Source organism: Hemitrygon akajei, chromosome 1 (genome assembly GCF_048418815.1).
Source record: "Hemitrygon akajei chromosome 1, sHemAka1.3, whole genome shotgun sequence".
NCBI classification, from domain to species: Eukaryota; Metazoa; Chordata; class Chondrichthyes; order Myliobatiformes; family Dasyatidae; genus Hemitrygon; species Hemitrygon akajei.
Genome location: NC_133124.1, coordinates 224,086,143 through 224,109,642, shown reverse-complemented (window position 1 = coordinate 224,109,642; position 23,500 = coordinate 224,086,143). Strand labels below are relative to the sequence as shown.

The following is a 23,500-nucleotide window of genomic DNA, read 5'->3' as shown; positions in this document are numbered from 1 at the left end:
GGCCAAGACCATTGGTATACTTAAGGCGGAAGTTGATTGTTCTCTGATCAGTTAGGCCATCAGAGGATATAGCGAGAAGGCAGATGTATGAGGTTGAATGCAGTCTGGGATTAGCCATGATGGAATGGTGGAGCAGACTCAATGGGCTTAATGGCCTAATTCTGCTCCTGGTCTCATGGCCAGAAAATTTAATGAAAAGCAAAAACAAGATGTCATTCTTTGAGAAATAGATTCTGTGGTAAATGATACAAACTGCTTCTCTCATTAAACCGATGCAATGTACTTTCAAGAGGAATATTGCCTGAAGAGCCATACTTAATCTACAACATTCTCCACCAGATTTTGGAATGGTGTATGTTACATACACCGTGGGTATCTTGTGACTGTCTTATGACCATGATATAATTGAGTATCTGGTGAGCATGATGTAATGGTCTTGTGATGGTGGGGTGATGTAATTTCCTGCCAGTGTGAGGTCACATGATGTAATCTTCCCGCAAGTGAGAGGTCATGTGATGGCCTGTTTCAACAGGTATAAAACGGGAAAGCCTTGCTGTGACGCAGGTCAGTTTGTTGTTTAATTCGTCAATGACTCTGTTATGCTGCGTACAGTTGGCCCTCCTTATCCGCAAATTCCGCATGTGCGAATCGCGAAAACCCGGAAGTGCTCTTCTAGCACTTGATGTTCGAGCATGTACAGACTTATTTTTCTTGTCATTATTCCCTAAACAATGCAGTATAACAACTATTTTACATAGCATTTACATTGTATTAGGTACTATAAGTAATCTAGAGATGATTTAAAGTATACGGGAGGATGTGCGTGGGTTATCGTGGATTGGGATCGAAAAAAGTCGTAAGTTCTCTTACTAAGTAAGTCAAAACAGGTACATCCGGTATTATTTAGCTTCAGTTAGTCAAACGTTTGTCTTAGTATATAGTATATATTTTACCTTTCTATGCATATAAAAACGCATAACCATATAACAATTACAGCATGGAAACAGGCCATCTTGGCCCTTCTAATCCGTGCCGAATGCTTACTCTCACCTAGTCCCACTGACCTGCACTCAGCCCATAACCCTCCATTCCTTTCCTGTCCATATACCTATCCAATTTTACTTTAAATGACAATACCAAACCTGCCTCAACCATTTCTACTGGAAGCTTGTTCCACACAGCTACCACTCTGAGTAAAAAAATTCCCCCTCGTGTTACCCTTAAACTTTTGCCCCCTAACTCTCAACTCATGAACTTAAGAACATATGTTTCAGCGCTGGGCTTGGGAATGGAAGTTCCCGAGTTCGATCCAGTGACAGATCGCTCCCGAGTGCGCTCTCCACCGTGTCGGGTTGATGTGGAAGATCAAAAACCCAAAACCCAATAATTAAACCACTGCGTTGCTTAGTAATAATTGCAGCTTTCATCAGGGCAGGGCCTTTCTCACTTTATCCTTTAAAATTGTTCCGATCGTTGACCGACGTAGCCTAACGCTTTTCCAATGACCGATGGCATTTCACCTCTTTCCGATCGCTTTATTATTTCCACATTATTTTCAATTGTGATCGTGATTATTTTCATGAACAGAAACACTGCTGATTCAGAGGTCCGCCGCCAGGTCCTAATGTCCACTGCACTGAGACAGGTTAAATAAGGTCTGGGGATCCGCTGGGTCCTAAAGACCACCACTCTGAAACAGGTTAAATAAGGTCTGGGGTTCCACTGGGTTCTAAGGCCCACCGAATTGCGACAAGTTGAATAAGGGACTTGAGCATCTGTGAATTTTGGTAGCCGCAAGGGGTTCCGGAACCAATCCCTCACAGATAAGGAGAGCCGACCGTATTCGTCTCATGACGCAGTTTTTGTCTTAAAATGGAGTTTTAATTTCTATCTTAACTCTCAAAGGTTATTGCCAGCAGTTTCACCACAATGCTGCCAGTTTTAGTCCAGTCAGAGAGTGAAAATTTATGGAAGTACGGGAACCCGAAGGATTGAGTAAAGTTAGTGTCGTCAGCGGTAATACAGGGTCGACCTTATTGAATCCTCGTTCAAAGAGATAGTAATCTGCATCCGAGATAATCCCTGCTATAAAAGCAGAAAGGGTTGGACGCAGTGTTATTCGCCACGGAAAAGGTCAGTTCCTTTAAGCCATTTTAATTTCCTTTGTTGTAAATCCTTCGGGCAAGGCATATTTCGGCTGGGATCAACAGTAATGTCACGTCGTCGAGGAATTTGTTACTTCAGGTAAGTCTCTCCTAGTTGACTGTGTAAATCATTTGGACTTTCGCATTTATCACTTTAAGAACTGTGTTCGCATTTATCGCTTTAAGAACTGTTCGAGTTGCCGTATAGCAGTTAACTTCCAGTTAAGTTAGTCGTTTACTTTTCATTTTTATTGAGCAGTTTAAATAAATGTTTTATTTGTTTATAAAATGCCTGTCTCAATTCTATATTCATTGTTGCCATATCGTAACATCTATGAATCCATTAGCATTACCTTGCTATCTTATTTTCCATTATTTCCTTATTTATGTAATTTATAGATTATTGTCTTTGTATTGTATTGTTGCCATAAAACAACAAACTGTAGTCACTCGCAACGCAATACTAACACACGGAGGCAGAGAGAGCTGAACTCAGGATGTCTTTACTGATTCAAAATTGCATGCTTAAATCTCCCCTCCCATGGGCCCCGTGACCCGCGGGGCGGACGTGACGTCAGACTGTCCCCGGAAGGTCCGCCCAGAGTGGGTAATTCCTAACACGCTACTGCATGTCTGCTTGCCGCTCCCGATGGCGGTTTGTGTCCCGCGTGTGCGGGTCGCCACCACCCCCCCGGAAACGTCCATCCGGGGAGTGGAGCCCCCAGTCTGTGTGGCTTGCCTGGGTGGCCGGCCTTGCTGGCGCGGTGCGGGTATCCTCACTGGTTGCTCAATGTCCAAGTGCGCTGGTTTGAGGCAGTCCACTGTAAAAGTCTCTTCCCGGCCACCCACCTCCACGACACACGTGGTTCCGTTGCGCCGGATCACCTTGAACTGTCCCTCGTACAGCCGCTGTAGAGGTGACCTGTGCATGCCCCTGCGAATAAAAACATACTCACAGTCTCGGAGATTTTTAGGGGTGAAGGATGGCGTGGGACCATGCCTGGAGGTTGGGACCAGTGCCAGGGTCCCTACCTTGTCCCGCAGCCTCGTTAGCACCGCTGCTGGAGTTCCTTCCGAACCTCGGGCCTCTGGTACGAACTCGCCTGGGACCGTCAGGTGGGCGCCTTAGACCAATTCCACCAAGGTGTCCAGGTCCTCCTTTGGGGGCTGTGCGGATGCCCAGTTGGACACAGGGAAGCTCATCTGTCCAGTTGGGGCCACTGAGGTGAGCCATCTGGGCCAACTTGAGATGCCGGTGGAATCGCTCTACCAAACTGTTGGACTGGGGATGGTAAGCTGTGGTGTGATGCAGCTGGGTGCCCAGGAGCTGCGCTAGTGCTGTCCACAAGCCAGATGCGAACTGTGCTCCTCTGTCGGATGTGATGTCCATTGGGAGGCCGAACCTGGCGATCCAGTTTGCAATGAGTGTCCTGGCGCAGGAGTTAGTGGAAGTGTCTGCGAGCGGTATGGCTTCCAGCCATCTGGTGAACCTATCTACCATGGTAAAGATATACCTGTGCGCCCCGGGAGACTGGTAAGGGGCCAACGACATCCACGTGAACGTGTTGGAACCTCCTGTGCGCCGGTTGGAACTGCTGGAGGGGAGCCTTCACGTGCTGCTGGACTTTGGCGGTCTGGCAGTGTACGCAGGTCCTGCCCCAGTGTCCAACCTGTTTGCGCAAACCATGTCAGATGAATCTGTCCGCTACCAGCTTGATGGACGCCCGGATGGATGGGTGGGCCAGGTCGTGCAGCGTGTCGAACACCCGGTGCCTCCATGCTGCTGGTACCACGGGTTGGGGTTTGCCGGTAGACACGTCACACAGGAGTCGATCTGCTGCTGGGCTGATGGAGAAGTCCTTCAACTGGAGCCCCGAAACGGCGGTGCAGTAAGCCGGGATCTTGGTGTCCGACTGTTGTGCTTCTGCCAGTGCTGCGTAGTCTATTCCTGAGGACGATATGCCTCTGAGTGGAGGCAGGGGCGAGACAGTGTGTCGGTGACAACATTGTTCTTCCCTGCAATGTGGTGGATGTCTGTGGTGAATTTTGAAATAAAGGACAGGAGCCTCTGCTGCCGAGCCGACCATGGGGTCCGATACCTTGGCCAGTGTGAAGGTAAGGGGCTTGTGGTCTGTATACACGGTGAACTCCCTTCCCTCAAGGAAGTACCAGAAATGCCGGAGAGCCAGGTACAGCGCTAGCAACTCTCTGTCGAAAGCACTGTACTTCACCTCTGGTGGCCGTAGGTGCTGGCTGAAGAAAGCAAGTGGTCTCCACTGGTCCTCGACGAGCTGCTCTAGGACTCCACTGACTGCCGTGTCAGAAGCGTCGACTGTGAGTGCTGTGGGTACATCGACTCTCGGGTGCACTAGAAGGGACGCCTTTGCCAGCGCCTCCTTGGCCTGTTCGAATGCCTCCGTGTACTACGCGTCCCATGCCACTTCTTTGGCCTTGCCGGCCATCAGGCTGAACAAGGGTCTCATGATGCGTGCCTCCGCCGGCACGAACCGATGATAAAAGTTGACCATCCTTACGAACTCCTGCAGGCCCTTAACCGTGCTGGGCTTGGGGAACTGGCGGATGGCCTGGACCTTGGTAGGGGAACTGCACCATGTCGGTTGACTCTGTGGCACAAGAAGTCAATCTGCATCAGCCCAAACTGGCACTTTGCCGGATAGGTTGCCAGTCCGTGCTCGCTCAGGCGTTGGCAGAACTGGCGCAAATGTGCCACGTGCTCTTGGTGTGAACTGCTGGCCACTAGGATATCGTCCAAGTAAATGAAAACGAAATCCAGGCAACGTCCCACTGAGGCCATGAGCCTTTGGAAAGTTTGGGCTGCATTCTTGAGACCAAAAGGCATCCTCAGGAATTCGAACAAGCCGAACAGGGTGATGAGGGCTGTCTTGAGCACATCGTCGGGGTGTACTGGGATCTGATGGTATCCCCTGACCAGGTCAATTTTCGAGCCAACCTCCGTGCAGGTTGCCCGTGAAGTCCTGGATATGGGGGTACCGGGTATCTGTCGGCGGTTGTGGTGTCATTGAGCCTTCTGTAGTCTCCACAGGGCCTCCATCCTCCTGCGGACTTGGGCACCATATGCAGCGGGGATGCCCACGGGCTGTCTGAGTGGCGTACGATTTCCATCTCTTCCATCTTACAGAACTCCTCCTTGGCGAGGTGGAGCTTGTCGGGTGCGCGCCTGCGAGCTCGAGCACGCAGTGGCGGTCCTTGCATGGGGATGTGGTGCTGCACGCCATGCTTGGGGTTGGCCATGGAGAACTGCGGGGTGACTATGGAGGGAAATTCTGCCAACACCCTGGCGAATCTGTTACCCGAGAGGGTCAAGAAATCCAGGTGGAGGGCCAGTAGCTTGGCTTCTCCGAGCTGTAAAGTCTGGAACGTCTCGGCGTGGACTAGACGCCGGCCTTTTAGGTCAACTAGGAGGCAGTTGGCTCGTAGGAAATCTGCCCCTAGTAGTGGCTGTGACACTGCTGCCAATGTGAAAGTCAAAGTGAAATGGCTGGACCCGAAATGCAGTGAGATAGTTCACGGGCCGTACATCCGAATACTGGTGCCATTTGCAGCGGTGAGTTCGGGGCCTGGGTCCGCGTTACGAATATCCATGTTCGGGGGGGGGGGGGGGGGGGGGGGAGGAGGGAGGAGTACGTCGATTTCGGCCCTGGTGTCTACCAGGAAGCACCGTCCGTAGTGTCAGTCCCAGAGGTACAGGAGGCTGCCTCGGTGGCCAGCCATCGTAGCCATTAGCATCAGCTGGCCCTGGCGTTTCCTGGAAAAGCACATGGTGGACGGCAACGGCACGCGCCTGAGCCCCATCTTTGGTGATAGAAACTCCATTGTTCCGAACTTTCATCTTTTTCCCCCGTGGGTCTCGATGGCTTCAGTTGCGGGGCCTGGGCTTTGGGTGTGCGATCGTGGCTAGGCCAATGGAGGCTGCCCCACGTTGATTGCTCTGCCAAAGGATGTCTGCTTTAGCCACGATATTGCGTGGGTCACTGAAACCGTCACTCACAAGGAGGAGGCAAATGTCCTCTGGCACTTGCTCGAGGAACAACTGTTCAAATAAAAGGCACGGCTTATGGCCGTCCATGAGCGCCAGCATATCATTCATGAGCTCGGATGGCGTGCGGTCACCCAGGCCATCCATGTGTAGGAGCCGCTCAGCCCATTTGCGGCGGGAGAGTCCAAAGGTACAGATCAGGAGCGCCTTAAGCTTAGTGTACCTGTCCTCCATTGGTGGCTGGCGTAGGAAGTTGATGATCCGGCCTGCCGTCTCCTGGTCAAGCGTGCTGACCACGTAGTAGTACCGCGTGGCGTCAGCTGTAATGTCTCTGATATTGAACTGGGCCTCAGCCTGCTCGAACAAAACGTGGGGCTGAGTGGCCCAGAAAGTCGGGAGCTTCAGAGAGACCGCGCTGTGCGAGTTCCTCGAACTCATGGCTAGTCGCTGAGTCGTCAGCTCCAGATGCCGTCTGGAACGTTGGGGTCACCAATGTAGTCGCGCGCAACGTGCTACTAAAGAAACACACGGAGGCAGAGAGAGCTGAACTCAGAATGCCTTTACTGATTCAAAATCGCGCGCTTAAATCTCCCCTCCCATGGGCCCATGATCCGCGGGGCGGACGTGACGTCAGACTGTCCCCGGAAGGTCCTCCCCAAGCGGGTAGTTCCAAACACGCTACTGCATGTCTGCCCGCGAATCCCGATGGAAGTTCGAGTCCTGCGTGTGCGGGCTGCCACAAAATCATCTCATATGTCAATGATAATAAATCTAATTTTGACTTCAATGACAAGCAATGCTTTACAGTTTTTTGTCCATAAAAAAGGGTTGGACCTTACCTTCAAAATGAATGAATGAATGAATAAATAAATGAATAAATCAATCAATCAATCAAAATTACCTCAGTTCTTTCAGGAGTTCAACACTTTGGTGAGTCATGAGATTGTTCAAAAGCCACTCAAGACACCTGTAATTAAAACAATTCAATAATTTAGAAAAAAGCAGATAGGCTTTAGGCTCCAGGACCTTTATGCTTTGTAGTCTATTCTAATTACTAGAAACAACATAGAACATAGAAATTTACAGCCCATTACAGGCCCCTCGGCCCACAATGTTGTGGCAGCCATGTAACCTACTCTAGAATCTGCCTAGAATTTCCCTAGGGCATCATCCTCTATTTTTCTAAGGTCCATGTACCTATCTAAGAGGCTCTTAAAAGGCCCTATTGTATCCAGATTTCTACTGAGATCAACAATTTGTAAAACGATTCAGATATCGACACGGATCCTCTTGTTTAAAGACAGTCCAAGATTTGTCTTGTACCCGAGGTCTTTCTGCGAATAGGCACTCACCATCAGGGAAATTTTGAGGGTCAACACTTCACAGTTTCTACTTGCCCTGATTAATTGTTCACTTTTATTATGAGCCAGCACATTTGAATCTTCACTTATGGTGGTATCTGTCGGTCTCAAGAGTTTCCAGGGTGCAGGCCTGGGCAGGGTTGTATGGGAGACCGGCAGTTGCCCAAGCTGCAGGCCTTCCCCTCTCCATGCCACCGATGTTGTCCAAGGGAAGGGTACTAGGGACCCATGCAGCTTGGCACTGGTGACGTCGCAGAGCAATGTGTTGTTAAGTGCCTTGCTCAAGGACACAAACACGCTGCCTCAACTGAGGCTTGAAACAGTGACCTTCAGGTTACTAGTCTGATGCCTTGCCCACTAGGCCACACGCCAACACACTGAATCTTCACTTATTCATCAGTTATCAGAAAGGGAGGTGATTTCATTGAGGAATGAGATGAAGGAATTCTACTCCCAGAAGGTGGTAATTCTTTAGAATTCTCTTTCCTGGAAGGTTATGGAACCTCAGTGTAAGTTCTTTCAAAATAGCGATCCAAAAATCTCAGGAAACTGAGATGTGGGAAAACTGGAAGAAAATGGTGCTAAGGTGCCAGATCAACTTTGAACTCGATGAAAGGCAGAACAAACTTGAAGCACCAAATAATCTACGTAATTTTATGTCCTTATGAAATACAGGATAGATAGAGGGCCATCAAATTGCTATGCAAATACTTTGGAACAAAAATAAACCCACAGACTAATGATGGCAGGGAGAATAAGGGAATGGATGAAGAATGAATAGTAAGTGTGTCAGGAAATGTTTAGATTATGGGCATCAGATTATGAACTGAAAATTCATAATTCAGAAATATTATCATGTTCCCTAAAAAGGCTTCATACAAATCTGAATTTCAAAACATTCATTGGAACCATGCTGCATTGTTGAGCGTGATACAAAATCTGAAGTACATCTTCAATATTCAATCCAACACCTTGACCACAATGGAAGCAGTAAGTGCACTGAGCAAAGATAGGCCAAAGGATCAGTCAGTCATGAGCATATTCTTACTGCAAGAGAGGAAGCTGCTCAAAGTTCAAAGTAAATTTATTATCCAGGTACCTATACATCACCACATACTACTCTGAGATTCATTTTGTTGCAAGTATTTACAGTAGAACAAAGAAATACAATAGATTTAATGAAAGACTACACACAAGGACTGACAAACAACCAAGGTGCAAAGAATACAGACTGTACAAATACAGAATAAATAAATAATACTGAGAACACAAGTTGCAGAGTCCTTGAAAGTGACTCTGTAGGTTGTGGAACCAGTTCGGCGTTGAGGTGAATGAAGTTATCCTCAATGGTTCAGGAGCCTGATGGTTGCGGGGTAATAACTCAAATTAGAGGGAAGTCTGAAATCAGAGTAAGTCCATCCTCTGGCACTGACTTGAGAGCAAAATATATACAAGAGAGAAATAGGGAGAGAAACATGCTGTTGGAGCTCATGCTGACACAACTGAATGTATGAAGATAAGCAGAATCACTAGCTGATACGCCTTGCAAGCGGAACAAGTGCTACACCTGTCCCTACACTTCCTCCCTCACTACCATTAAGGACCCTAATAGTCCTTCCAGGTGAGGCGACACTTTACTTGTGAGCCTGTTGGGATCATCTACTGTATCCAGTGCTCCCTGTGTGGCCTCTTGTATATCAGTGAGACCCGATGTAGATTAGGAAACTATGCTCCATCCACCAGAAAAAATGGGTTCGCCCAGAGGCCACCCATTTTAATTCTACATCCCATTCCGATATGTCTCTCCATGGCCTCTACTGCCAGGATGAAGCCACACTCAGGTTGGAGAAGCAGCACCTTATATTCCGTTTGGGTAGCCTCCAACCTGACGGCATGAACATCAATTTCTCGAACTTCCAGTAATTGCTGCACCCCCTTCCTTCACCATTCCCTATTCCCATTTCCCTCTCTCAGCTCATCTCCTTACCTGCCCCTCACCTCCCTATGGTGCTCCTCCCCCTTTCCCTTTCTTCCATGGCGTTCTGCCCTCTCTCATCACATTCCCCCTTTTCCAGCCCTTTGTCTTTTTTCACCAATCGACTTCCCAGCTCTTTACTTCACCCCTCCCCTCTCCCAGTTTCACCTATCACCTACCACCTTGTATTTCTTCCTCCCCTCCCCCCACCTTCTTATGCTGAATTCATTATTTTTCCCTCCAGTCTTGATGAAGGGTCTCAGCCCAAAACGTCAACTGTTTACTCTTTTCCATAGATGCTGCCTGGCCTGGTGAGTTCCTCCAGCGTTTTGTGTGTGTTGTTGAGCTGATACTCTGACACAACCAAAAGACAGATTTCTCAACCATAATGTGGAAACAATGTGGCATAATGATACAGCAAATATCAGAATATTTTCCAGTACTCACTTCTGCATTACTGAGTCCAAGCCATAAGTCTCAGCTGCTGCATAGAAGCCACAAACAGTTTTGGAACTGATTGTTTCCTTCATAGTTTCACCACATTGTTGAATCAAACTGTCCTTCAGCAAACAAAAAGAGTAAAAGCAATGTGAGCACAGCAGCAGTAACATGTTTGGAGCTATAATACTGCAATGATTAAAAACACCCAACTCTAATTAACTTCGGAGTAGGTAATGGAAGCAGCAGTTAGGGCAGTTAAGTGCTCCGTTTGCAGTATGTGGAAAGTCAGCGCGAGTGCAATTGTCCCTTTTGACTACACCTGCAAAAGGTGCATCCAGTTACAGCTCCTGATAAACCAAATTAGGGAACTGGAGCTAGAACTGGATGAACTTCAGATCATTCGTGAGGCAGAGGCAGAAATAAACAGGAGTTACAGGGAGATAGTCACCTCTAAAAGTCAGGAGGCATGTAGCTGGGTGACTGTCAGGGGAGGGAAGGGGAATAGACAGAATGAGCAGAGCACACCTGCGGCTGTTCCCATCAATAATAAGTATACCGTTTTGGATACTGTTCGTGGGGACAACCTACCAGGGGCAAGTTGCAGTGGTTGCGTCTCTGGAACCGAGACTGGACCCTCAGCTCAGAAGGGAAGTAGGGAAAAGAGGAGAGCAGTAGTGATAAGGGATTCGATAGTTAGGGGGACAGATAAGAGGTTCTGTGGAAGAGTTCGAGAATCCCAGATGGTCTGTTGCCTCCCTGGTGCCAGGGTCCACAATATCTCAGATCGAGTTCTCTGTATTCTCAAGAGGGAGGGTGAGCAGCCAGATGTCGTGGTCCATGTAGAGACCAATGACGTGGATAGGAGGAGGTCCTGCAAAGAGAATTTAGGGAGTTAGTTGCAAAGTTGATGGACAGGACCTCCAGGGTTGCAAGCTTAGTGCCACGTGCTAGTGAGGCTAGAAATAGGAAGATAATGCAGCTAAATACATGGCTAAGGAGTTGGTGGAGGAGGGAGGGCTTCATGTTTCTGGACAATTGGGCCTTGTTCCAGGTAAGGTGGGACCTGTTCCGATGGGACGGGTTGTACCTAAACTGGAGGGGGACGAACATCCTTGTGGGAAAGTTTGCTAGTGCTGCTCTGGGGGGGGGGGTTTAAACTAGATTTGCAGGGGGAAGGGAACCAGAGTGTTACAGCAGATAGTGAGGTGGAGGAGGATAAAGGTCATGCGAGAACTGCAAGTGTAGTGCATGGAGTAAAGCCAGATCTAACATATAAAGAGGCTTTGAGGAAAGAGAAGCAGAATAAAGGGTATAAAGGTAGTAAGATAGAAGGGCTAAAGTGCGTGTACTTCAATGCAAGAAGCATCAGGAACAAAGGAGATGAACTGAGAGCTTGGATACGTACATGGAATTAGAATGTAGTGGCCATTACAGAGAGTTGGCTGGCACCAGGGCAGGAATGGATTCTCAATATTCCTGGATTTCAGTGCTTTAAAAGGGATAGAGAACAGAAAAAAGGGGAGGAGGGGTGGCATTACTGGTCAGGGATACTATTACAGCTACAGAAATGGTGGGTAATGTAGCAGGATCCTCTTTTGAGTCAGTATGAGTAGAAATCAAGAACAGGAAGGGAGCAGTTACTCCATTGGGAGTATTCTATAGGCCCCCTGCTAGCAGCAGAGATACCGAGGTGCAAATTGGGAGGCAGATTTTCAAAAGGTGCAAAAATAACAGGGTTGTTATCATGGGTGACTTTAACTTCCCTAATATTGATTGGCACCTGGTTAGTTCCAATGGTTTAGACAGGGCAGAATTTGTTAAGCGTGTCCAGGACAGATTCCTGTCACAGTATGTTGACAGGCCAACTAGAGGGAATGCCATACTAGATCTGGTATTAGGTAACGAACCGGCTCAGGTCCCAGATTTCTCAGTGAGTGAGCATCTGGGAGAGAGTGACCACCGCTCCCTGGCCTTTAACATTATCATGGAAAAGGATAGAATCAGAAAGGACAAGAAAATTTTTAATTGGGGAGAAGCAAATTATGAGGCTATGAGGCCAGAACTTGCGGATGTGAATTGGGATGATGTTTTTGCAGAGAAATGTACTATGGACATGTGGTCGATGTTTGGGGATCTCTTGTAGGATGTTAAGGATAAATTTGTCCCAGTGAGGAAGATAAAGAATGGTAGGGTGAAGGAACCATGGGTGACAAGTGAGGTGGAGAATCAAGTCAGATGGAAGAAGGCAGCATACGTGAGGTTTAGGAAGCAAGGATCAGATGAGTCTATTGAGGAATACAGGGTAGCAAGAAAGGAGCTTAAGAAGGGGCTGAGGAGAGCAAGAAGGGGACATGACAAGGCCTTGGTGAGTAGGGTAAAGGAAAACCCCAAGGCATTCTTCAATTATCTGAAGAACAAAAGGTTGACAGGAGTGAAGATAGGACCGATTAGAGATAAAGGTGGGAAGATGGGCCTGGAGCTGTGGAAGTAAGCAAGGTCCTCAATGAATACTTCTCTTCAGTATTCACCAATGAGAGGGAACTTGATGACAGTGAGGACAATATGAGTGAGGTTGATGTTCTGGAGCATGTTGATATTAAGGGAGAGGAGGTGTTGGAGTTGTTAAAAGACATTAGGGCGGATAAGTCCCCAGGGCCTGATGGAATATTCCCCAGGCTGCTCCACGAGGTGAGGGAAGAGATTGCTGAGCCTCTGGCTAGGATCTTTTATGTCCTCGTTGTCCACGGGAATAGTACCGAAGGATTGGAGGGAGGCAAATGTTGTCCCCTTGTTCAAAAAAGGTAGTAAGGATAGTCCGGGTAATTATAGACCAGTGAGCCTTACGTCTGTGGTGGGAAAACTGTTGGAAAAGATTCTTAGAGATAGAATCTATGGGCATTTAGAGAATCGTGGTCTGATCAGGGATAGTCAGCATGGCTTTGTGAAGGGCAGATCATGTCTAACAAGCCTGATAGAGTTCTTTGAGGAGGTGACCAGGCAAATAGATGAGGGTAGTGCAGTGGATGTGATCTACATGGATTTTAGTAAGGCATTTGACAAGGTACCACACGGTAGGCTTATTCAGAAAGTCAGAAGGCATGGGATCCAGGGAGGTTTGGCAAGGCGGATTCAGAATTGGCTTGCCTGCTGAAAGCAGAGGATCATGGTGGACGGAGTACATTCAGATTGGAGGGTTGTGACTAGTGGTGTCCCACAAGGATCGGTTCTGGGACCTCTACCTTTTGTGATTTTTATTAACGTCCTGAATGTGGGGGTAGAAGGGTGGGTTGGCAAGTTTGCAGACGACACAAAGGTTGGTGGTGTTGTAAATAGTGTTGAGGATTGTTGAAGATTGCAGAGAGACACTGATAGGATGCAGAAGTGGGCTGAGAAATGGTAGATGGAGTTCAACCTGGAGAACTGTGAGTTTGTCCTACACCTTGGAAGGGCAAACTCCAAGGCAGAGTACAAAGTAAATGGCAGGATACTTGGTAGTGTGGAGGAGCAGAGGGATCTGTGGGTACATGTCTACAGATCCCTGAAAGTTGCCTCACAGGTAGATAAGGTAGTTAAGAAAGCTCATGAAGTGTTAGCTTTCATAAGTCGAGGGATAGAGTTTAAGAGTTGTGGGGTAATGATGCAGCTCTATAAAACTCTGGTTCGGCCACACTTGGAATACTGTGTCCAGTTCTGGTCGCCTCACTATAGGAAGGATGTGGAAGCATTGGAAAGGGTACAGAGGAGATTTACCAGGATGCTGCCTGGTTTAGAGAGTATGGATTATGATCAGAGATTAAGGGAGCTAGGGCTTTACTCTCTGGAGAGGAGGAGGATGAGAGGAGACATGATAGAGGTATACAAGATATTAAGAGGAATAGATAGAGTGGACAGCTAGTGCTCTTCCCCAAGGCACCACTGCTCAATACAAGAGGACATGGTTTTAAGGTAAAGGGTGGAAAGTTCAAGGGGGATATTAGAGGAAGGTTTTTTTTACTCAGAGAGTGGTTGGTGCGTGGAATGCACTGCCCGAGTCAGTGGTGGAGGCAGATACACTAGTGAAATTTAAGAGACTACTAGACAGGTATATGGAGGAATTTAACGTGGAGGGTTATATGGGAGGCAGGGTTTAAGGATCAGCACATTGTGGGCCGAAGGGCCTGTACTGTGCTGTATTGTTCTATGTTCTATTCTCATAAGGCATGCTCCCCAATCCAGGCAAAATCCTTGTAAATCTCCTCTGCACTGTCTCTATAGTACCCACATCCTTCCTGCAATGAGGTGACCACACTGAACATAGTACTCCAAGTAGGGTCTAACTAAGGTCTTATATAGCTGTAGCATTACCTCATGGCTCTTGAACTGAATCCCATGGTTCATGAAACCAACACACCATATGTCTTCTATGGACCGGACCCCAAGATCTCTCTGTTCCTCCATCCTGCCAATACTTATTAATATTATATTCTGTCTTCAAATTTGACCTACCTAATGAACCACTTGATACTTAGCTGGGTTGAATTCCATCTGCCACTTCTCAGCCAGGTTTTGCATCCTGATGTCCCACTGTAACCTCTGATAACCCTCCAGACTATCCACAACACCCCTAACCTTGGTGTCATCAGCATACTTACGAACCCATCCTTCTACTTCCTCATCTAGGTCATTTATAAAAATCACTGAGAGGAGGTGTCTCAGAACAGATCCCTGTGGAACACCACTGTCCACTGATCCTGAAGGTTAACTTGCATGTTGAGACAGTGCTGAGGAAGGCAAATACCATTTTAGCATTCATTTCAAGAAGTCTAGAATACAAAAGGATGTGATGCTGAGACTTTATAAGGCACTGGTGAGGCCTCACCTTGAGAACTGTGAATAGTTTTGGGCCCCTCATCTGAGAAAAGATGTGCTGGCATTGGAGAGGGTTCAGAGGAGGTTGACAAGGATGATTCCAGGAATGAAAGGGCTATTATATAAGGAACATTTGATGGCTCTGGGTCTGTACTCCCTGGAATTCAGAAGGATGAGGCGGGGGATCTCATTGAAACTTTTCAAATGTTGAAAGGCCTAGACAGAGTAGATGTGGAAAGATTGTTTTCCAAGGTGGGAGAGTCTAGGACAAGAGAGCACAGTCTCAGGATAGAGGGGCGTCCTTTCAAAACTGATATGGAGAAATTTCTTTAGCCAAAGGGTGGTGAATTTGTGGAATTTGTTGCCACATTCAGCTGTGGAGGCCAGGTCATTGGGTGTATTTAAGGCAGAGATTGATAGGTTCTTGATTGGACATGGCATCAAAGGTTATGGGGAGAAGGCAGCAAACTGGGGTTGAGGAGGAGATAGAAAAGAAGATCAGCCATGACTGAATGACGGAGCAGATTCTATGGGCCAAATGGCCTAATTCTGCTCCTACGTCTTATGACCTCCATGCAGATTTCAAACCTTCTACAACCACCCTTTGCCTTCTGTACAAAGCAAGGTCTCCTTGGATCCCATGCCTCCTTACTTTCTGACTGAGCCATGCATGGGGAACCTTATCAAATGCCTTACTGAAATTCACTGCTCTACCTTCATCAATGTGTTTTGTTACATCCTCAAAGAATTCAATCAGGCTCGTAAGGCACGACCTGCCCTTGACAAAGCCATGTTGACTATCCCTAATCAGATTGTCTTTCCAAATGCTCATAAATATTGCCTCTCAGGACCTTCTTCAACAACTTTCTCACTACTGAAGTAAAACTCGCTGGTCTATAATTTCCTAGGTTATCTCTACACCCTTTCTTGAACAAGGGAACAACATTTGCAACAATCCTCCAGTACTTCTCCCATCCCTTTTGATGATGCAAAGATCATCGCCAGAGGCTCAGCAATCTCCTCCCTTGCTTCCCATAGTAGCCTGGGGTACATCTCGTCCAGTCCCGGTGACTTATCTAACTTAATGCTTTTCAAAAGGTACAGCACATCCTCTTACTTACTGCCTGTATGCTCAAGCATTTCAGTCCAATGCAATTCATCCCCACAATTGCCAAGGTCCTTTTCCCTTGGGAATACTGAAGCAAAGTATTAAGTACCCCCACTACCTCCTCCAACTCCATGCACCCATTTCCACTATAGTACCTGATTATCCTATTCTCACATGGTTTATCCTCTTGCTATTCACATACTTATAGGATGCCTTGGGTTTTCCTTAATTCTGCTTGCCAAAACCATTTCATGGCCCTTTCCAGCTCTCCTAATTTCATTCTTAAGCTCCTTCATGACAACCTTATAATTTTCTAGAACTCTACCTGTACCTAGTTTCTTGAACCTTATGTAAGCTTTTCTTGTTAATTAGATTTTTCACAACCTTTGTACAACATGCTTCTTTTACCCTACCATCCTTTTCTTGCCTCGATGGAACATACCTATGCAGAACACCATGCAAATATTCCCTGAATGTTTCTGTTGTGCATTTCCCTGAGAACATCTGCTCCTAAATTCCTGCCTGATAGCATTATATTTCCCCTACCCCAATTAAATGTTTTCCCAAATTGCCTGCTCCTATCCCTCTCCAGCGCTATGGTAAAGGAGATAGAGTTGTGATAACTACCTCCAAAATGCTCTCCCACCAAGAGAACTGACACCTGACCAGGTTCATCTCCCAATAACAGATCAAGTACTGTACAGCCTCTCCTCTAGTTGGCTTATCTAGATATTGCATCAGGAAACCTTCCTGAACATACCTAACAAACTCCATCCCATCTAAACCCCTTGCTCTAAGGAGATGCCAGTCAATATTAGGAAAATTAAAATCTCCCATCACAACATCCTTATTATTACTGCACTGCCTCCCTATCTGCTCCTCTGTGTCCTTGTTATTATTGGGGAAAGGGGTCTATAAAAAACACCCAGTAGAGTAATTGCCCCCTTCCTGTTTTTGATTTCCACCCATATTGACTCAGTAGATAATCTCTCCATGACTTCTTCCTTTTCTGTAGCCGTTACACTATCCCTGATTAGCAATGTCACACTTCCACATATTTTGCCTCCCTCCCTGTTATTTTAGAAACATCTAAAGCCTGACACACTCAGCAGACATCCTGTCCCTGCGACATCCAAGTATCTGTAATGGCCACAACTTCACAGTTCCATGTATTGATACACGCTCTAAGTTCATCTGCCTATCCTTCTTCAGAAATTCCCTACAAGTCATTTCTACTTGTGCGCCAACTGCCCCATCCTCTGCCGCTTCACTTTGGTTACCACCCCCCTACATATCTAGTTTAAACCCTCTCCAATCACATTAGCAAACCTCCCTGCCAGAATATTGGTCCCCCTCAGATTTAAATTCAATCCGTCCTTTTTGTACAGGTCACACCTGTCCCAGATGAGATCCCAATGATCCAGAAACCTGAACCCCTGCCCCCTGCTCCAATCCTTCAGCTACGCATTTATCCACCACCTCATTTTGTTCCTATACTCACCGTCGTGTGGTACAGGCAGCAATCCCGAGATTACTACCCTTAAGGTCCTGCTTCTCAGCTTCCTTTCTAACTCCCTGTTTTCAGGTCCTCCTCCCCTTTTCTAACCCATGTCATTGGTACCAATATGTACCACCCTCCCTTTTCAGGATATTATGAACGTGTTCAGAAACATCATGAACCCTGGCACCTGGGAGGCAAACTACCATCCATGTTTCTTTTTTGCATCCACAGAATCGCCTATCTGTCCCCCTAACTATGGAGTCCTCTATTATTGCTGCCACCCTTTTCCATTCCCTACCCTTCTGAGCCACAGGGCCAGACTCAGTGCCAGATGCATGGCCACTATAGTTCTTGTTTATCAACTCTTCAGTCTCCTGAATGATCCTAATTCATCCATCTCCAGTTCCCTCATATGGCCCACAAGGAACTGTAACCAGTTTCACTTCTTGCAGATGTAGTCATCAGATACACTGGAGTTCTCCCTGACTTCTCATATCCTACAAAAGGGGAATACCACTGCCCTGCTTGCCATTTCACTGGTCTAACTTTGCAAAAGGAGAAAAAAAAAGGAGCCCCTACTTTAGCCTCGGCTCCATTTCATTTGCCATCATCGTGAACCTGTGCATTTTTGTTACTGCCTTTCAAAATAATTTCCCTCTTTCTTTACATAAGATAAATCATTCACAATTTTATACACCTATACCAGGTTACTTCTTGGTCATCTTGCTTGAATGAGAATTAGTATAGTTTCTCTGTTTCAGACATAGAACATGTATTCCCTCATTCCTGTCTATTCTAGGAAATAACATAGACCATATATGTCAAACTCAAGGCCCGCGGGCCAAATCCGGCCCGCGGTGGAATTATCTTTGGCCCGCGAGATAATATCTAATTACTATTAAAGCTGGCCCCAGTAATCGAAGTGCCTATGGCGTATGATACGGCTAATGCTGAGTTTATTCAGGTACCAGGTTTTCAGGGTTTTTAGTGTTTATTCAGCAGTCTTCTTCATAAGAAACGAAATTTGTAAAGTGAAACACTTTGTAGTTATAGCAGAGACTGAGACACATGAGAGCAGGCTGAAAAAACGGAGGCAACGAAAGCTGCGTTCGCACGCGTCCGACTGATCCGGCCCGCATGAAGCTGCATTTTGCTCAATCCGGCCCGTGACCTAAAATGAGTTTGACACCCCTGACATAGACTCTCCAAAGCCACCTCATCATTGTTAAAGTATGATGCTCAGAGACTGATCCAATGCTGCAGCTGAGGCTATTTCATAATACTAAGAAAATCTCACAAAAATCAGGGATCAGGGATCAAAAATGTTAACTCTTCATGTTTCAAAGCTGCCATGTGAGCTGATGTGTTTACAATCTACATTTTAGTTCAATAAGCAGGTCTTCCATAGCAAACTGAACTGCAAATACATCATTCATAAAACTGAATACAAAGTTCAATACAAAGTTATTATGGTTAAATGGAACATTACTATTAATGTTTCCATATACAAGTAGAATTCATTATACTTTGTGACTGAGAATATGTAAGGGTTCATTGTATAAGCCATGGCAATAATGCAAATATTTTCTAATTGAGGCAGCCTGAATACATAGAATTGTCGAGAGCTTTTTCTAAGTTCATTTGAAAAGAGGGGGTGCAAAATGATAATTGTGGTGAGTGTCACAAATCGCTTCAATTCCAAATGATTCTCCTATTTTGACACTTACCAGCTGTAGCATACAGGCTGCTGCCAGAATTGTTACCACCCGACTGGGTTGAATTAACACATCGTCTCTGTACAATGAGCCAAATGTCACTTGTAGTGCTGGAGGAGAGAATAACAGTAAAATTTTATCATAAGATAGGCAGACTTTCACAGATTGATAAGTACCTTCCCAGATCCTGGATTCTCTTTCTCTTAGCTGTGAGCTCAATAAGCCTGGAGTACTCATTTAAGGTAACGGGCAGAAGGATTGGAGGGATGCTAAGGAATCAATTTTTCACTCTGAAGCCTACTGACTGCTGGAGACAAAAACACTAATCATGATTCATCTGGATGTGCAAATGATGCAGTGTATTGTGCAAAGTTATAGACTGTGCCAGGAACTGAGAATGGTTTGATTAGCTTTTGCAAATAGAATAGGCACGATGGACAGGATGCCAACCTTCTGCTTCTGCAAATTTCTACACATCTATCATTGTAGACAAAGTGAAGAACTTAAACTCATACATGTGACAATAAACTCAACTCTGACTTTTGCTACACACACAAAAAGCTGGAGGAACTCAGCAGGTCAGGTGGTATCTATGGAAAGCAATAAGCAGTTGACATTTTGGGGCTCAGACCCTTCATCTCGTGCTTGTGTCTGACTTTTGCAAGGTGATTTATCTGAGTTCCAGGAGCTGTTAGTTACCCCAACAACAAGCTCCTGTTATTATAAGATGTGCTAAGTAAATAGCAGTATGAGTAGAAGAGTAATAAAGAATAGTGGGAGACAGTTATTCCCCTACAATTGGAAGTATGCTGCACTGCTGCACCCTCTTCTGGGCCTGATAAACTATGCAGGGCTGTTGATTTATTAAATTGAAAAACCAAGACAAGCATCTAGTTATAATGAAGCAAATCTTCTAAATTAGTTTGAACAAACTAGTGGGCTGAAGTTCTTGAAAGCCATGAGGATTAAATGTTTATAAGGTGACACTGTGTACAGGAAAAGACATTAAACAATCTTGAATCTTGTATTGGCAAGTTTGAAAGGCTGCAGATATTTATGGATGGTTATCTGGACATGATCTTGTTAACATCAACAGGTTTGATTCAATCTAGAGCACTGAATCAACACCTGGACACTTTACCTCATTAAACACTGGAAACAGACAACACAAAACAGTACAAAGTGATGCAAAGTTAAACCAGGTCAGGACAAAGAAGTGAATGGCAGGGCCCAAGGGAATGTTGTAGGAAAGACATTTGCCTACAAGTACATAGTTCCCTGAAATTGGAAGCATAAGTGTATGGAAATTACAGGAAAGTAAGAGTTAAATTATGTGCTAACTAAACAGAATACAGACACTTTGTATAGCCTTTCTCTGTGTGAAAGCTCACAAAGACAACAAGATGTTAAGCTGACATTAACTGTGCAGACATCGTGCAGTCAGCAGGCTGAGCAGGACCCCTGAAAGCCGAACTCTCCTTTGTACAGCCTTTCTGTTCAAGCCTGGGAACTAAGGTCACTGAACTTACCAAGGCAAGTTAAAGAAGCAAACAAAGGATTCAAGGGCAACTCTTACTATTGGACAGTTATTTTACAAACTTTCAAGTATTATTGGCCTTCTATAGATAGGCATAGAGGTAGACATAGATCTGACAGGCCAAAGGGCTGTTTCTTTGCTATATAACTCTATGATCGTTCATTCATTATGTGCTGTGCTGTACGATGTGGGCAATTGATTTTTCCATGACCATGATTGTTCTTGGCAAATTTTTCTACGGAGGTGGTTTGCCATTGCCATCTTCTGGACAGTGTCTTTACAAGACAGTGACCCCAACCATTATTAGTACTTTTCAGAGATTATCTGCCTGGTGGCGGGGGTCATCAAACCAGGACTTATGATATCCACCAGCTACACATACTACTGTCCACCACCTGCTCCTATGGCTTCACGTGACCCTGATTAGGGGACTAAGCTAAAGGAGTGCCTTACACACCTTTGGTGGAGATGTATCTCCCCCCACCATCCAAACTCTATGATACTGGGATTAAAAGGTATAAATTATTAGAAGGGGACATACTATACAGTATATACTCACATTACATTTACACTGAGGGATGAGTAAACTGAAATACTTAAAATTATAAAGTGGTCATGGTATCATGAAGGTTATGAAATTACAAACCAGAAATTATGAATGACACTTGGAATCTATTATTCCATGGGTGATTATGATTTTTATTAGTTACATAATGTAATGTGCAGGACCTTTGAAAGCAATAAACATATATTCCTGCTAATTTCATTTTCCAGTAGCATACACACAGATCAATTTCTCCTGAAAGGGCAATTCTAGAAAAACAGTATAATCTTAAACACCAAGAGAAAATCTGCAGAGGATGGAAATCCAAGCAACACACACAAAGCTGGAGAATCTCCAGTCCTGATGGAGGGTCTCGATCCGAAACATTGACTGGACTCTTTTCCATAGATGCTGCCTGGCCTGCTGAGTTCCTCTAGCATTTCATGTTGCATAATCTTAAAAAGTTTAATGTTTAGGATAAAAAAGGGATAAAAAGGGATTTGGAAATAAATTCCAGATGCAGATTTATTACAGATTACAAATGATCTAAAAGAATATTGAAACAGTCTCAAGGGAGCTGAACTAGCGGCTGTTGTTTCTTTGTTCTTAAATTAGTGAGAATCTGTATGCATTTCTCAGCAATAATCTATGCTCTGCACAGAAGCAATCATTACAAATCTCAATTGTCCCAGTTTACTGGTGTGCAAATGTTCTTGTATTCTAATTTAAATTTCAGTAAACTTGATGATGCAGCAAGAATGATCCACTTAGTTTAGACCAGTATTACAATTGTAGTCAGCTAGAAAGATGAACTTATAACCCTCTGATGTGATATGAAGCAAGTTTAGTGAGTTGAAGAGCTAATAAAGATTGCAGGGAGGGGGATGATAAAACCCTATGACAGTTGATTAGTCAATATGTTTCTGTAATCACTATTTCGTTTAGTCAGAACAATTTCTAATTAGTTCAAATTTATTGTCACCTGACTGTACATATAGCCAAATGAAACGAAGTTTCTCTGGACCACGGTGCACCTACAAAATATATTACACACACCACATATTACCAGAAATAAGTAAATAAGATATAATTCAAAAATGCATGCAGTGTGCAGCACTAGTAAAAAGTAAATAATACAGTAAACAACTAGCCGTTCTAGTTACGAGACCTCGGTGATGACAGGATATTCTTTAGTCTCATAGCCTGAGGGAACTAGCTGTTACCCAGTTTGGCAGTCCTAGCCCTGATACTTCTGTACCACCTTCTTGATGGTACTGGGTCAAAGAAACTGTGGGATGGGTGGTCGGGATCCTCAACAATGCTTTGGGCCCTTTATCTGGTACATGTCACAAATGGGGGGGGGGGGGGGGGGGAAGGACAGGCGATCCACTTAGCGGTTTTTACTCTCCTCTGTAGGGTCTGAAGGCCATAAGACCATATGAAATAGGAAAAGAATTGGGCCATTCAGCTCACTGAGTCTCCTCTGCCATTCCATCATGGCCGATCCCAGATCTCACAACCCCATACACCTACCTTCTCGCCATGTCCTTTGATGCCCTGACCAATCAGGAAACTATCAACTTTCGCCTTAAATATACCCACAGACTTGGCCTCCACCACAGTCTGTGGCAGAACACTCCACAGATTCACTACTCTCTGGCTAAAAAAATTCCTCCTTAACTCTTCTCTGAAAGATCACCCCTCAGTTTTGAAGCTGCGCCCTCTAGTTCTTGATACCCCCACCATAGGAAACATCCTTTCCATATCCACACCATCTGGTTCTTTCAACATTCGGTAGGTTTCAAATGAGATCCTCCCGCATTCTTCTAAATTCAGTGAGTACAGGCCCAAAGGTGCCAAACGCTCCTCATATGTTAACCCCTTTATTCCTGGAATCATCCTTGTGAACCTCCTCTGGACTCACACCAATGACAACACATTTTCTCTGAGGTATGGGGCCCAAAACAGTTGACAATACTCCAAGTTCAGCCTGACAAGTGTCTTATAAGGATCAGCATCACATCCCTGCTCTTGTATTCTTCACCTCTTGAAATGAATGCTAACATTGCATTATCTTCCTCACCACCAACTCTACCTGCAAGTTAACCCTTAGGGTGTTCTGCACAAGGACTCCCAAGTCCTTTTGCATCTCAGACTTCTGGATTTTCTTCTCACTATAAAATAGTCTGCACATTCATTTCTACTATCAAAGTGCATGACAATGAATTTTTCCAACAGTATATTTCATGTGCCACTTTCTTGCCCATTCTCCTAATCTAAGTCCTTCTACATCCTATCTGTTTCCTTA

At 45.4% G+C, this 23,500-nt stretch overlaps 1 protein-coding gene across 1 annotated transcript in view; it reads right to left on the bottom strand.

Moving 5' to 3' along the window:
- The window catches only part of gmcl1 (germ cell-less, spermatogenesis associated), a 260,756-nt gene that overhangs the window by 187,247 nt on the left and 50,009 nt on the right, over positions 1-23,500 (bottom strand). The window contains exons 4-6 of the mRNA XM_073062046.1: positions 19,124-19,221; positions 9,946-10,058; positions 7,064-7,129 (exon numbers count right to left, since the gene is read on the bottom strand). Coding sequence (XP_072918147.1) covers positions 7,064-7,129; positions 9,946-10,058; positions 19,124-19,221 — 277 coding nt within the window. The remainder of the gene's footprint in view (positions 1-7,063; positions 7,130-9,945; positions 10,059-19,123; positions 19,222-23,500) is intronic.